We start from the raw sequence: 16,723 nt of genomic DNA on the forward strand, positions 1-16,723 counted from the left end.
ACATCTCTGCAGCACAAGGACTTATTTTAGCAAGACTCCACACAATCCATGGTATGAACACTTCAGCCCTTCTTTCACTCCACGCCACCTCCAAGGCTTTTGTAAAACACAACTTGTCCTAGAAGTATGATTACACATTACAAATGTGCACCACTCAGCTACTCCCTATTCACTCAGAGTTTGCCAACCTCACCAAACAGGCAGCAGGCAGAAGCCACCTGATGGCAAAAGCTGCAACAAATCTTGTTCACTTTTTCAAGGGTGTTGTGCATTTCATGTTCACCTGACAGTCAAACTCTGAGCACCCTAAGCATCATGAGATCAAAAGTACAATGTAAGTGCAATACAGTTTTAATCAGGACAGCATGTGGAGGGAGAGAAGGGACAGATCTGGTCAGGTGAATACTTTATACACCCTCATTTTGCAATAAATCCAGTGGGTGTCCAGCAGAACAACTTCAAGAAAATGTAACGGAGAAAAATATTGCAGGAAGGCCTTGATCACAGAGGGGTTCCCACTGCAGAGTCAATGTATTTGTGAGCGCTGAGGAAAAATAAAGAGTGCTGAAAAATATCCTGCTCTTACCACACTTCAGCTGGGAACAAAGGCTAACCTAGGCTGATAGGTACACGTGTGCTGCCCCTGTGCTTCTCTGATAGCCACATGAACTTCTGCACAATGTGTGACTTGACTTGTGGGCAAAAATACAGATCTTGTCTGAACAAACAAATCTGATCCAGTGTTTGTTTCTTAAACATACATCTCACTTGCTGAAAACAACTCTAAAGATGGGAATTCCTCTGTTGTTTCAGAGGTGTGAACAGAAACATTTTACCTGACTCAATACTAACATACATAAATCACACTTCCAGGGGTGCTGAGTGCTTGAAGTCTGTGTTCAGTTTAATTATTCAACGCCCCAGACATTAGACAGTCCCAGTGCAAACATAACTATGTGCTTTAGTAACATCTTTGGTCAACTGTGTAAGATGTGAAGTAGCAGAATAGCAGACACCAGAACTGTCAGTCATGTTCTCGGGACACAGATCCCCACAAGGGTATGGCCTTTGGTTTCCATCTGCCTGCAAGGAGATTACTTCATCCCTCCCTGCCTTCAGATGTGAGATGATTCACCTTTTCTGCCATGGTGACAATGATTATCAAATATCCTGAAGGAACACAGGATCTCTCTTCCAAAGAGGTCTAGGGAGAGAAGGAAGGGTCACAAGCACTTTGGGTGCAGCTGCTTTGGGCCCTGGCAGAGCACCAGCTGCTCCTGTCAGGCCTCACCTCTCCCTGCAGCTGGGACACTGGATCTCTGTGCTTTCTTCTTCTCCATCGCCTTCCATGGACACTGTTCCTCTTCCCTCCCCTGCAGGCACACTCTTATTGCATTTATTCTGCTCTCTGCACACCCTTAGAAAAGCAAAAACATGTTTAGCACAGTAACACCCACAGTTTTTCTGGGCTAATGATATTTCATTCTAATGCTCAGTGGGTGCCAAGCAATGGGTGCAGCCATGGCTGCTCTGTCACTGAGGTAGGAGCAGGAAGGGCAATCCAGGCACAGGGAATTAGATCAGCAAGGGAAGAGGGACAACAGCAGCAAAGCCACTGTTTAACAGGGGGAGACACTTCACACATCAAAGGGGTGGGGCATTAAAACACATACCAGAAAACTGGGACAACTTTCCACATGTTTAACAGAAGTCCTAAAATATTAACAGATGCTGCCAGAGAGAATAAAGGACAATTTTTCTTCCACAGTTCAGTGACTTGTTTCCCAAGTGCAAGCTCCCATTGCCAGACTTTTCGTTGCCATTTTTGCCTTCACAGGAAGACAGTGGGATCTTTTTCATCTCTCCAAGAGCCATGCTCCCAACAGTCAGATTTCTAAGTGCCAAATTCCTCCTTTGTTGAACTTCCTCCCTGTGTCTCGCTACCACATTCCTTCCTTCAATCCCCATGACAAGTCATTCCTGCTTAGAGGAAGCTCATTCCCCACTTCCGTCCCTGCCTGAGCACCCCTGGGTTGGCATCTGTGTTGCCTTTTGCTTCAGGTGTCTGCCCAAAATAGTGGAGTGCCTGCAATAAAACGTCCTGGAAGCCCAAGGGAGTGGCTGCCTGAGACATTTATCCTGCTGCCCAGAGGCACTGGAGCTGTTGTGCGCTGTTACCCAGTAACAAACACAAGCCAATAAAGATATTCCAAGGATACCGCGAGGGAGAACAGGCAAAATTACTGCAGAGGGTTGATTTCCTGCAAGTTTGCACTCCAGTCTACTTTGCAGTAACTTGTTTCCATGCTTTTACCCTTGGCAGGTTAGCAAAATGGCTACAAAATGCACTTGATCAGGACAAGCCTTGTTGTTTTTATGTCAGCTGACCAGGACCATTCTTCTGATTTAATTAGTTTGTCTGGCAATCAAGAAAGCAAACTACTGGTTATCAACGAAGCTCCACTGTCAACAGGATCACAGTCAGTAGTAAGAAGAACTTTACTTCTGTATAAAGAATGGAAAGGAAAAAAAAAAAAACCCAAAGCATTAAGGCTGCTTTGCTGGAAAGGTGTTTATTTCCCCTACAGACATGCAGAAAAGGATGAAATAGCAAATATATCAGTGGTACTTACATGCTAGAGGCAAATTAAAGACTTCTGGTTCCAGCAGGCTCAAAACCCTACATTTATAAAGACCACCATTTGCTGTTAAATATTTTCTCACTGCAGAGGAGCAGAGTTTTGCTTGCTAAAAGGGACCAGGAACTATAATAACACACATTTTGAATAGATTTAGGAATAAGGAAGAAGCTCCAGAGGAACAGAAGCAAAAGTGGCTATCATGTCAATACCAGAAATCCATGCCTGGAACTGGTATCATTAATATAGGATACAGTCAGTGGAGGACAGTTGGATAGTTGATGCCAATGAGCATGTTTTTGTGAAAAATCCATTTTATCAGACAAGCATGACACTGGTATTCTGAGTGCATTGCAGACTTCAAAGAATGATAAATTTTTTTTACATTATGAAGTTAAATGGATTAATGCAGACTAAATTATAAAAATCACAAAATTAATGCTAATGTTCTCAATTATGATCTTTAAAATTGCTTTTTTTCTTTTTTAAAGCTTTGGCTCAGTTCACAGGCTTTGTGCAGAATAACAATGTGAAAAGTTATGAACAGGCCCTGTAATGTAGGAAACCAAACGTACCAATTGTTTCTTGACCTGAGAAATCTGTCACTGATTCATGTAGCTATAATAGATTATAGTGGCTGTAAAGCTAATTTGGGAAGTGGGAGCACAGTTGGGTACATTCCCAAAGAGCAACTTCACCATCCTTGCCATGTCCCCTGCAGTCCCATGTAATACTCTTGTCCCTCCTGAAATCTCTCCCTCTGCATCTCCATCCCAGTTCAAAATCCACTGGATAACTGGAATTCATGTGTGGCTGTGCAATGGATTTCTTACTCAGACCAGTGATTGCTATTTCTAGACATTCCTCATTCACAAAGCTAAACTTGTCTCATTTCTTAAATAAGATGTGTCTCTCCAGTGCTGGCAGCAGGCACTGAATATTAAGCAGTTAAGGATTAATCTTCAAAAGGGAAAAGAATATTAATCAAAAATAAAGATTTATTAAATCTCCAGCTTGATCCTATAACAGGTGCCACTCAAAATGCTTAACATGCATTGTGGAAGACCATCAAGACAGAGAAAGGTGGGGATTTTTTGCTTCCTAAAACGTGGAAAGACAATCTAGAAACTTGAAAGGAAACAAAATACATGTGGGCAAAAATTGCTTTGAAGGTACTGATATACTCGGTAATAATCTCATCCTTCCAGGGTTTTCTTGTTAAAAAGAAAATTCCTGTAATTTTCAGGAATGAAGAACCTTCAGCTTCTCTATTTTCTTTTTCAAATATTCTTGCACCTCAAAATTTTCTATGTGGTGATTTCATCAGAAGCTAGATATATATTTTTCTGATAATCCCACATGCAATTTTAATTATATATTTAGGTTTCATTTGTCTAGACCAAAAGCACACTGGATTTTTCACATGCACTCGGGCTTTCTACATGCTCTGTTTGCAATTTCTTTGTGCTGATGACATAAGGAACGCTGCACACTCACCACTAAGTCCAAGTAAGTTCACTTTCAGGGGGGAGTTTCTTTTGGTCCAAATTGGAATTGATGTCTCTTGTCTCCAGGGCTCTTGAAATAACCCCTGGCCCACAGGTGCTGCTGCAGCAATGGTCTCTCTGGCCGGCCACCAGCAATAATCAGGAGATGAGAACCGTCGGATCCCGATCATGGCACGGCAGGTATTGCCTGTACAAAGTGGTTGGGGCAGTGTGCTTCTGCAGTGTTCAACTTCTCCTGCTTCTCCAGGAACTTTCCCTCAGCCCCCTTAAATGTCCTGGCTGTCCATTTACAGAGAGGAATTAGTTACTATTACAGTGGCCTCATTTAATTCGAACTCTCTGTTCCTGGCATTGCCATAAATGAGGGAAAGGAACCAGGACAAGCTCTCAGCAGGAGCTGGATCACCTCTAGGAACAAGCTCTGTGATTAAGTGCGAACTGGCCGGGTCCTGCTGCAGGACACAGATCCCAGATGGAATCTCCTGCCCTCGGTGCCTCCTCCTGGGCTATGGGAGCAGCCAAGCTGGGCATCAGGGGCTGGCGGCCGAGGGCAGAGCTCCTGATGGACTGGACAGGCGGGTGGGAAGGGGCCACGGACACACCTGGGAGAGGTCCCGGGGTAAGGACCCGATCTGTGTGAGACTCCGTGTCCGGGCAGGCTGCTCAGGTCCAATCCGGCTGGCTATGGCCCTCAGCCCACACGATCTTACATGGACGAAGGCAAAAGACGAGCAGAGCTCTTCTCCACGTGGGAATGACTGTCCTCCCTTTATTCCCAGGAGGACTACCAGATGGAAAAACCCCCACGGACCGAGACGGCCAGCGGCCTCTAGGGCATTTTATACCCGGGGAACGGGGCGGAGGAAGAGAACCACAGGCAATGGGACACCGGTGAGGAGGGGCGAGAGGAGGGACTGACCAGGGCAGAGACCCCCAGGGGGTATTGGGGAGAGGGGTGGGTGAGGGGAAAGCCATATGATAAGAGAGGGGAAGAACAAACCATGTGATATAACATCAACTATTCCGTGCAATATAAAGACTACTCAGTGCAAATCTCCAATCACCCAGTGCCAAACAACAACTAAATTAATTATTTAGTGCAATACCACAGATCTGCATTCAGATCTCGCCATCCTGCCACAGGGAAAGTTGTTTGGGGCATGGATGTCCAGGAGCGGCCGCTGGGTGGGGTGAGTGCCGTGTAAATCTGGGGCTCTCCCTGCGCGTCCCCTTCCCGCGGCTCCTGGGCGAGGACACAGCGGGACCGGAGCCCAGGATCAGGACTTGCCCCTCGGTGGCATTTCCTCCTTTTCTTGGAAAGGCAGGAGTGCACGATCAGCTGTTGGGTAGGACTGATGCTTTGCTCCACGCAGCTTAGATCTGCTGGCTCTGTTGGTCTGTGCCTCTCACTGCCACAAGATGGTATCTTCAGCGATGGTTTCCCCTCTTGCTCTGCAAAGCCCGACTTAATATTCCGACTGCGGAGTTTCTGTCCTCACTAAGTCTGCACTTTTGTCACAAAAAACACCGTGCAAGGTTGCTGGTGTGGGCTGCCTGCTGCTGGGTACGGGGGATCCAGACAAACAGAGAAAAATGAACAACCCTGATACATCACAGAAGTATTCATCCCACCTCCTCTTCTGCATTCTTGGGTGCTTTGCAACCCAAGACAGCTCCTCTTACGAGTCAAAATTTCTCAATGTCGCTTTAAAGGAATGACTTGATACATATATTTTAAGAAAGGGTCTCAGGTTCATCCTCTGACACTGCTCCAGTGGGAGTGATGCCATGCTTAGCTGTGACAACACCAGAGCTACAGCACAGCTGAGATAGTGTCTGGAAGAAGCTTCCAAAACTGGAGTGTCACTGTCTAGCTTTTGTTCCTGTCTGAGAACAAATTGGTTAATACACTGGAAGTCTATACTGGGTCTCTCTGCACAAGCACATAAATAGCACAGGATTAAAAAATCCCTCGAGTTTCCTCCTTGCTTCCTCCCTCCAGCACTCCTGCTGCAAGTGATGGAAGAACCACAGGTGATAGACTCAAGGTCAAGTGTATGAATCCCATTCAAGTGCGTAAATCCCATTTATTCATTTCCACTTTGGTGTGGAAAAATTATTCTGTCCCCATGAAGATCAGTGCAAGAATCCTTGAAGTGACTCTGGGGCTCACATTTATATCACAGGGACATTTTACCTGGATGTTCTGTTTTTGAGTGTTATGTTTTGTACTTGGTTACTGTGAGCCATCTCACTAAAACCAAGATGCTGCCAACTGTTTGAACCAGAACAGTCCACAGGATCAATTGTGTGGTATGGCTATGGAATGAAGATCCATGTCTGCTTCACATTTAAGATGTAAAAAAATTTGGAATTTTATTTTCTGAACAGCAAGTTGCCCTTAAGTATCTGTAGCAACGCTCTGGGTGAGCTTAATGCAGCAGTGCCCGCTCTTGATCATTTAATAATGCTGGAACTTCTGCCAGATTGGAAGATAAGCCACGTTTTATTTTTCATTTATTTTTAAGGGTAGTTCTCACCATTCTGGAAAAAAAAAAAAAAGGTCAGAGCTTGGAAATATTAAACTCTGAGTGGCACAAAAGCTCGAGATTAAATAAAACCCCACAACTGCAGACATGGAAAAAGATCCTCAAACTCATTATTTAGAAGCAATCTCATAATTCTTGCAGCCTGACTCATCAGTTTTTGAAAAATCAGGCCTGTGAAGCAGCTGAAGTACAGCCTTTTCCCAACAGGAGCCAGTTAAAATCTCATGGTGCCCACAGAGGTTACAGACTCTCCACATCAGGTGATTTTTTTTTCCCTTCAGGAAGAAGGCTCCTCACAGTCACAGTTCCTATCCCATATCAGAAATGCATTTTCATCCTTTGTATTGATTTTCTGATCTGTTCAGGGCAGATTGCTGTGCCCCCTGTGCCTTGCTGGCTCTGCTCAGCCTCGCTGACTCCCCAAACCAGGAACTTTGCAAATCCTGGCAAGTTAAACACGCAGGGGTGGACAAAGGTTGTTCAGCATTTGGGTGAGAGTGTTTGACATATGAACCTTAATGCTCAAATGTCACCATTCTGGAAGTCAGTCTGATTCTATTATTGAAAACAAACTATGACTTCCAGATTCTGAGCTGACATGTGCCAGAGCACACCCAGCCACATCCTTGCCCTTTCCCAACAGCTCAAGCTGGCAAGAAGTTTCTACTGCAGGGGTAAAAAAAAGGATGTGGGCAGAGCATCTTCCTGATGCAGCTAACCAGCCTCTGGCACCGAACATAACCTGTTCAGAGGGAACATCTCCAGGGCTACAGACTGTGCTCTATGAAGCCTGGATGTGCTTGACCCATAGACTTCTATTAAGAAACAGCATGAGCAGGATCTGGAGGAAATTTGAGGCAGTATATTGAATTTTTTTCTTAGGGGATACACTTGAAAAAGGAGCATTTGTGAATTATTTAAGCTAATAAAAAGTCAGCGTAACGATGTCACCTAGATGTGGCAGTGAATTTTTCACTGTTGTCACTGAACTCATCAAAGCCTGCTTCACAGCGAAGCAATTAATTCCACAAGTTGATGGCTGGTGTGCATTCAAAGATTTGGAGGATTTTTTCCCTGTGGAAAATTTGCATTTCAGTTGCAAAATTTCTAATGAGAACCTGAAAACCTAACCTTGCTGTGATACAAGTAGAAGTACAGTGTGGGAGTTTGGCATAAGGTTTAGCAGACTGTAGTACTGGTCTGACATATATGGTTGCTCAAGTTACACTGGTTTTAAGATTTGAGCACACTAACAGCAAGAATCTGTGCATTCTTTGAAATTATGTGCCTGGCTGAAGTGTTCAAAATGCATGACCATGTATCAGTGCTGAGCTAAGAGAACACTTGCAAAAATGCCAGAGAACTGTCATGGAAATCCCTTGATGTGAACATTAATTAGTGCAGAAATAGCCCACAGGCATAAAGCGCCCCAAGTAATAACAGGATGTGTACCCAAACAAAGGACAAGATGAGCCATCTAGAACTGGGAGCAGAAAGAATTTAAATTCATGCAACAGAGAGTATCTTTAGAGATTCTCTCTTGAGGGTACTGGTGATCTTCCCTTAGTTTGCTGTGTAAGAATTACTGCACAAAGGACTCTATTTGCAGACTGTACCACTCCTTTGTTTTAATATAATATTCTTAGTTACTTGGGTTTTGTTCAGTAACAATCTTTAGATCAAAAGAGATTGGTGTCCCTCTGTTGTTAACACTGTGCTCCAACACCCTGCAATCTGTTTCTGATTTCTCCACAGAAAATCCAGTGGCAAAAGGTCATTGGATAACCGTGTTAGAAAACTTAATAGGAAGTCTTTTGGTGAATTTCTATTCATCATTACTCAAACAGCATAGCAAATGTGAGTGAGTAACTCCCATCCATGAAGTTAAAAAAGGCTTTTTGCTTCCTGATTCCATGGCCTTTTACACTCACCCTGCCCTAGAAACAGATAACAGAGCAAAGGAAAGAGCTTTTGTAAACTCAACCCTAGACTTAGAGATCCCACAGGAGCTCTGGAATGCAGGACAGCAAAGGACCTCCTACATCCTTGATTCAGGTACATGAAACTGCAGGCAAGCACACAACATCACCCTTTATTCAGCAGATAAACATGTGTTCTACTCCTAGGACATCATTGTCAGAAATTATTCAGGTGTTGCAGATATCAGTTTGTGTGGGGCCTTTGTGCAAGGTTTGTCCTCCAGGAAAAACAGCTTTTTTTCTCTCCCAGGCTGACCAACCACTTGATTGTGTTGTGGACAGCAGATATCCCCTCTGTCAGCCTTCCACTTTGCCAGGTTGAATTCCTCTCACCTCTCCTGACGCCAACTCCCCATTCCCTGGTAAGCCTCAATACTCCTGTCTCCACTGAGACAAGCCCTTCTGAACACAGGTGACCAGAACCACAGAGCACATCTCAGAGGTGTTCACCCGTCTCTGCACAGCACTGACATGCTTTTTGTGTCATCAGAAACGGCCTCCCAGTGCATGGATGCCTTGCCAGCACCATGAGGCTCCTTGGCAGAGCTTGCTCTGTCCCTGACAGCCGCTATTGATTCACTGAGTGACTGGACTAATTCCAGAGAACAGCCCCCCTCCATGGATGTCAAGGCCTATTAAATACCACGATAATCACCTATGGCTCAGGAAGCTGCACATCACTTCAGGCTGTTTGTGAAGTATCAAAATTCACTTTCCTGCTCCTCTGTTGGAATTTGCTCTTGATCAGAGTTGAGTCAAGATACGAGGTCAGACAGACATTAGTTTTGACTCAGCACAACCATTTTAATTTTCACTTGTTTTTTTCACCTTGCACTGATGATTTGTATATTATGGCTGACTGTATGTTCAGCCATATATGTTCCCTTTTTTCTGTTACCAATTTCAGATTGACAACATCACAGACTACAGTGAAAGGTTTTGCTCCTTGTCCCAGGAGGAACAACTTTGCATTTTCACTTTTTAAATCTCTTTTGTCTTCTGCTGTTAGAGGTATCAGCATTATCTGATCCTTTATTCTCTGTATTGACAATTCTTTCTAGATTTTTCTGCAAACAAATTCTTCTTACCATTACAGACAGACATCACACCTGTCACCTGTGACTACTCGGAAACCACCTAAGAAAGCAGTGACACTGTTGGTGCACATGAATACCCGGTGCTTTTGCCTTCCTCCCCAAATTCTTCCCTGAATTTTTACCTGCAAGTAAGTTTGGCTACATGAGTGACTGCTCTTTCTCAAACCATTTCTCATGGGGGTTGCCTCAGCCTGAAATATTGTCAAAAAGACTCTTGCTCTTCGTATTAAAAAAACAACCACACCATCACCAGCCTTCACACATCCCACACGTGAACCAGCAAAGACAGAGTAATGCTTCCTTTCCAAAGCCCACAGAAAGCCTATGACTTTGCACTGAGAGAAACCAGCTCCCAGAGCTACAAGACAAAGGCTAAAAATAACCCATTAAAGGATTAATTTCAGGATTTTTAAATACAGCTAATTAATATGCATAGGAAAGACACATGGTCTCCAGGAAGGAGCACACACAATCACAGAGTCTGCAAGGGAAGGGAGCGGGGTGGGTGACATGCAGGCAGAGTGCCAGCAGAGAGATAAAAGAGGATATTCCCTATATATATCCCTTGGGCAGAGAACATGCAAAAGAACGCCTGCTTCAGAGGAGGTGCAAGCAGAGGCAGGAGGCACAGACAATGCAGTGCAACCACAAAGGACAGGACACACCTTGCTACAGCAAGTGAATCCCAGTGAGGTGGTTCAGGGGCTGAGGACACCACAGGGAGATCAAAGGATGCAAAAGCTGCTGCTTTGGAAGTGACGCTGCAGTTGGGAGCTGGGTACAGCGTGAATGTGCCAGTGCAAGAAGCTATGGAGCAACACATGGATGAAAAACTGGATCTCAAGGTGGATGGCATGGCAGTGCAGCAGGAGCCATGTGTTGCACTCAGTTATGGCACTTAGGAGGCAATTTCCTCTTATGATCATTGCATCCTGAAAACAAGGTGCCATGTATGAGCAACATGGGTGATGTCAGACAGAAAGGATTATGCAAAGTTAAAGTGAATCAGAAAGCAAATCTGGTTATTCACTGGTTGTACTGGAAAAAACAGAACTATAGCAGCAGTTCCAGAGAATTTCAAGGTGCAGGGGAAAAACAAGCTCAGTTGAAGCCACATAACAGTTTCCCTGTGAATAACATTTAATTGGAAACTTTCCATTTCCCAGACAGCAGAGGAATGGACAGACAGATGTTATCGCCCAACTCACTGGCTACTGAAGTCTCAAGAAAAGCTGGGGGTTTAACCTGGTGTCTTAATTATTTAGTACCACTGCTTGTCTGTCTGACCCTTTACCCTCATCTAAAAGGATCTTTGGACCTTTTAGCCACTTTCACACAATTTCACACAACTTTCGTAAGGTTTGGTGGCTTTCACAATGACACCCAGGAACAGCCTTGAAGTGTTGTGCCTGAAGCTGCACCTTGAGAGCCATCTGAGCACTACAGGGACCTGTCAGAAGCAAGTACAAGGTACAGGGGTTTAAATTTGCAACAGGGGGTCTTGATACATTTTTAAGTTGTCTAAGTCCTTAGTAGAGCTGCAGTGGAAAGAAAAGTTGCAGCACCACCACACCTTTGGAATAGGGTCAGCTTCACACTTCAATGCTACAGGATGCTGCTTTTGGAGGCAAAGGACAAAAACCACACTCTTTTCACTTAAAGACATTCTTTATTCAATCTTTTTTATATACAATATTATTTTTTAATCTGTAAAAAGTACATATGCAGGATTCCAGGTCAGAGGCAGAAGGTTTCCACATCAGAAGATAGACTTTTGCCCTTTTATTATTTTGGAGGAAAAAAAAAATCTGTCAGTTTTAGACAAAGCAAGAATAAAGGCAGAATGCAAATCCAACTTCCACCAAGCAATTAGGATTAAAGGCAACAATTCACTGTAACAGGTCAGGCTGTCTCCTCTGACTTTGGTGGTTCCCAACTTTCCTGGGCAATTACAGAGCAGTTTGTTAGAAGGCGCTGACAGCTGAAGCAGTTCCTGCTTAATATCTCTGCTACAGCTTGCACACAACTTGCAAAAGAGCCTGGGCTTCCTCTGTGTATGGCAACTCAAACTCTTGAGTCAGAAGACTTTTCTCAAGATTCAAGGAGTGAAAGAGGGATGTCTTACTCGGGGTGAACGGATCTCCCAACTACAGTATGGATCAAGAGCTTGCTTTCATTTTTCTCTGGCATCAAGAAGTCTGTTTCTTATTTGTCCCCTTATAAACATGGTCTAGGCTTAGTAGTGTGAATGCCAACAGGGCTTTGCTGAGGGGGTGCACCTCTAACCTTAAAGGATGGCACTACAGGGAGTGTGTAATTAATGTCACCTTTCAGAACCCAGGCAATATTCAAATCTTGTAAAATACTGTGAGGGAATGTGTCAGTGTTTGGGAGCTAGAACACAGTGATCCATAAATCTGGAGCAGAGAGCTGAAGGAACAGCAAAGGTGTGACTGGCACATGGAACTACTTGCTCTTCCTTCTACTCCAGGGCACTTGCTATTTTCTACACTTTCCTTGAACATTCAGTTTGAAGGACTATATTGTGCAACAAAATTAACACTCAGAATATCCTTCAAGGGTGCTTTTTATTTAGAGGACAACGCTAAGAATTTGACTTCTTGACTGCGGGACATGCACAGCTCCAGGGTTGTTAATGGAAGCTGCAGAAATCTGGCCTCTTTGAAAAGTCAAGCTCTAATTGCTAGAAAAAAAATTACTGTTGGCAGATCCTGACCAACAGGCAAGTTTGAGGCTTGGATTAGGAAAAGAACGATACATCCTTGTTTTGACTGCATGCAAACAGGAAATAGACAATTTGGGGATTTCCAGGCTCTTGCCCAAATCCAGTGTGCCAAAAATGCACATGATTTTCTGGTTTTTATTTCATTCTGTAAGGGAAGAGGGTATTGTAGAAGTTGTAAAATGGGACAGCTACCTAGAGAAAATGAGGATTGTTTTGTTAGAGAGTACAGTGCAAGACTCAGAAACAGCTAGGACTAAAAAGTCATTTTTGTGCTTAAATTTACACTCTTATCTTCAAGAAAGTAAGACAGCAGCAACAGAATGAAATGGCAACATTCTACTGTACCTTATGTACCCAGAGGGAAAACAGTCTGAACTTTGGGTTGCACATAATGCCATTTTGCAGATCAGAACCTACTTTTCTGTGAAGGACTCAGAAGGAGGGCACATCACTTCAGTCTGAAGTTTCAGTATCTGTGGTGCCTGGTAATTAAGCATGTACCTCGGCCAGAACCCATAACCTCCAAACTCTTCTTGATCTAGGAAATCTCAGGATGAAATTTATGAAAGACACAGCAATTAGTCCTTAAAATGCATTGTTTTTTATAGATTCTGCACATCATTAGCTTCTGGAGGAAAAGGCCAGTTGGTACTTTAAAGAATGATGGAGTATAAACTGACTGTTATTGGGGTGACTGGGAAACAAGAAACAAGTGTTCTTTATTTGGTTCCTGCTGCTTATCTACACAAAGAAGAAACAGCAGTACTGTACATCTGCTTTGAGAAGAACACCATCCCATAACATGAAATGCCTTAGTCTTCAATTCAGACATTCTTGTGGCAATAAGTTAACCCACTGGGATTCATGGAGAAGTTTGAAAATTTGAAGGGTTCCGCTTTAATTCACATGAAGGGGATGGAGGAGGAGAAGCAAGTTTGCTGTTTCTGGGACTCCTTGACATTTCTCTGAACAGACTGGCAGCCATTCTACACCTGCATTTACCAGGAGGAGTACAGGGACAGGTCAATGGGGCAGAAAGTGCTTTTATTATTTTTAAATCTTTCTTTCTTTCTTTCTTAACAGAAAGGTCTGCTTTTCCTCTTTCTTCTATATACCCAGAGACATGTAGGAGAACAAGGCAATCAAGTGCAGTTTTAAACTAATAACAGTTCTCATAGGATCAGAAAAACAATTTGAAAACACAGCATATCTGAACTTGGGAAAATGAAAAATTGCTAGTTCTTCAGTAAGTCACTGAATAATAATTAGAAAAATAAATTAATGTGGGGCCAGTAAGAAGAATCCATTTATTAAGCTACTTCTAATTTTAAATAAACAATTACTGAAATCAGTATTATTTACCATACCAATTACTTTATAAGTTCTCAAATTATTTTTAGGATACGGCTGCAAATTACAGTAACAAAGTAACTGGTATTAAGGTAGACACATTGAGACTCAAACTTTTCCCAAGCCCCATGTTTTCTTCCTCTTAAACTAAAGTAACTGTCTGGAAAAAAAGCATCTGACAGTATTTTTACTTAAGATCATATGATGATTTCTATGTCTAAGTTAGTGACACAGACAAATGAAGAGTAATTTTGGGGGGAAACTCTACAGTCAGATGTAATATAATATGATAAGGAGCAAAGTTTTTTTTAAAAAAACTTCATAGAAAAACATTTTTGAGGAGGGAAAATAGCACTCACTCCCTTTAAATCTGATGCTGTACTGCTGTAGCTCACTGAAGAGTTCTCCCACTTGGTTCAGTACAAAAACATCATCAAGATTTTTTAAAGACTCAACCTGTGCACTGATTAGGAGGGAAACCTGCAGGCTGTTTGTCAGCAAAGGAGCCAGTCACCATGGCAAAAAGATCTGAGAGCTATATAGGGGAATAAAAAGAATAGTTTGAGCTGTAATTATTCTGAGCAACAGTAAAAAAGATTGAGGAAGACAAAACTGAAAAGATAAAAAATCTGGAAAGATGAAACTTTTTTTAGCAAATAAATGAAGACTGAAAAAGACTCCATTCAAGGGATACTATCCAGCCCAGCCATGATGTACTTGAAAATACCCCATGCATTTAGCAGCATCATAAATTAATGAAAGAAGAGACTCTTCAATTTCTTTTTCCAGTCACATATGAGAGATGTTAGGCTGCTTCCAAAGATCATGTTGGATTTGTACTGGAGCACCCAGAAGAAAAGCAAGTTTTTTAAAGTAAATCAAAAGCAGTTTTAGGCTTCTGTCAGACACCCATATACCTGCAAAGAAGGTTCTGTGAATAGTATCCAAAGAATGAAATGTAACAGATTGTGTACAAAAATACAGAGCAGCAAGCTCTCACTGCTTAGCTCAAGGGGAGCTTCTTTTAGTTCCATGTACTGTATCCTCCTATATAAATCATGAAACAGTTATGCTTATGTTGTCATCTCTTTTTATCTAGCTAAAAGAACCAGGATTAAGAGGAGAATGGTTTTTTTCATGTGACATAATTTGTGAGGAAGGAAAACTTAGGCTCCTTCCTACTCCTGTGATACACTCCAGACTCTGACTGAGCTTGCCAAATGAACTAAGCCCACTCTGCTGACAGTGAACTACAAAGCAAATGCTTACTAATTGTTTTTTCTTTTTTGGATATAAGCATTATTTTGAAAAGGGGAAATGAGGAGGCAATATTTTTTGTACTTTAGGTCTAACAGATAAGAGGCTCTGAGAATGGCTGCCAGTCTGGACAGATGCTCCTTAGAAAATTCAGACAGGTACAGAAAGAAATTCAAATCCTGATGCTGCTGGTGCAGTGGTGTTGCTTTGTTCATGCCATCATAAAAATTTTGAAAAAAAGAAAAAAAAGAAAGGAAAAGAAAACCTAGGTATTTGGAACCCACCCAATCTGAAGAGGTGACTGTGTGTTGTTCCTTGCAACAGCAAGCAGCAAGTTCCTTTCCCTGGAAGGGAAAGCCTCCTCTTTCTCATGCTGCTGCATTAATATCATCTGTAGATTCCATGTCTTGCCAGGGTTCAAAGCGTGTGAAGTCTCCGCCTGCAAAAATCACACTCGCGTGTTTTGGTCATGTATAAAACAGAACTTTTAACTTATTTATATGTTGAAGAGCTTCATTTCCCATGCCAATACTTGCTTGACTCGGGGGTCTAGGTTTACCAAGTGTCTGTCTGTCTGTCTCCCCTCCTGCTAAAGTCTCAAGTGGTCCATGTAAACAAAACAGAGCTGAAAACAGTCTCTCTTCCTCTTCATAGAGCTGTTTTTATCGATATGCAGGATTTCCTGACAGTGTGGTGTTGGCTAAATGTAAAACAGGCAGAGGATGAGCTTCTGTGTTAAAAACCCAGTTGTCTAATGGTAGAAGATCATCATTGGAGAAAAGCAGATACAAATACCTGGACAACAAGACAGAGATGAAAAACGTGGGTATTAAAGCAGAGCACAGGCAGACAGGAGCAACAGACCATCTTCAGGCTTCACAGTTCAGCAACTACAGCTATAAACAAATTACTTGCTTTCAGTCTTTGTACAGCATACACACAACCTTCCCTATTATGACAATCTGAACTCATTTTTATTATGATCAAGCCCTTCAATGAAAAGTTGTTATAATGACAACATTTTAATCTTTCCAAGAAACTTTTGTTTTTTGAGTCTCCGTTCAAAACCTGCAGTGTAAAACAAACATCAAGACCCCAAGCACAAGTATTTGGGGACCAGAAGAAGAGAGAAGTTGTCAAAAAGCTTTTCTTAATGGAGGAAACCCACTTGGAAATTACTAATCCTCTTTAATCCAAGCCAAAGATTTCGTGAAGAAGCTACTAAACCATGGCAGATATCTGATTTGTCATCACTGTTCTGGAAGCTGGTTCAGCTTCTGGCGAGAGGAAATGGGACAACAGATTGTGCAGAGGTTTTCACAGATGTACATTATAATAAAATGCAGAGGACATAAAGCATGTAACAAAATAAGGATTACTGGACATATGCAGAAAAAAAATATTTGTTGTTCCTTTTTTCTTAATGCACACTTTGAATGTGGCTGTGCTGTAACTCTGTAGGACATACTGGTAGTAGGGATCTGTCAAAGTTTCCTAACACAACAGCTAAAACTCAAATGAATTTCCCATGTTACAGAACACCTGGCTGTGTGAGTGCAAGGACAACAGCGTGGGTGTACAGGATCTCTCACCTCCTG

The 16,723-nt window shown here is 42.6% G+C and overlaps 1 protein-coding gene across 1 annotated transcript in view; it reads right to left on the bottom strand.

Annotated features, from left to right (window-relative positions):
* Positions 1-11,421: 11,421 nt before the first annotated feature.
* The window catches only part of MAN1A2 (mannosidase alpha class 1A member 2), a 133,408-nt gene continuing 128,106 nt past the window's right edge, over positions 11,422-16,723 (bottom strand). Inside the window, exon 13 of the mRNA XM_063148452.1 lies at positions 11,422-15,920. Within this exon, the coding sequence (XP_063004522.1) occupies positions 15,788-15,920 (133 nt within the window). The 3' untranslated portion in view covers positions 11,422-15,787. The remainder of the gene's footprint in view (positions 15,921-16,723) is intronic.

This window comes from Melospiza melodia, chromosome 2, assembly GCF_035770615.1.
Source record: "Melospiza melodia melodia isolate bMelMel2 chromosome 2, bMelMel2.pri, whole genome shotgun sequence".
In the NCBI taxonomy this organism is placed as follows: Eukaryota; Metazoa; Chordata; class Aves; order Passeriformes; family Passerellidae; genus Melospiza; species Melospiza melodia.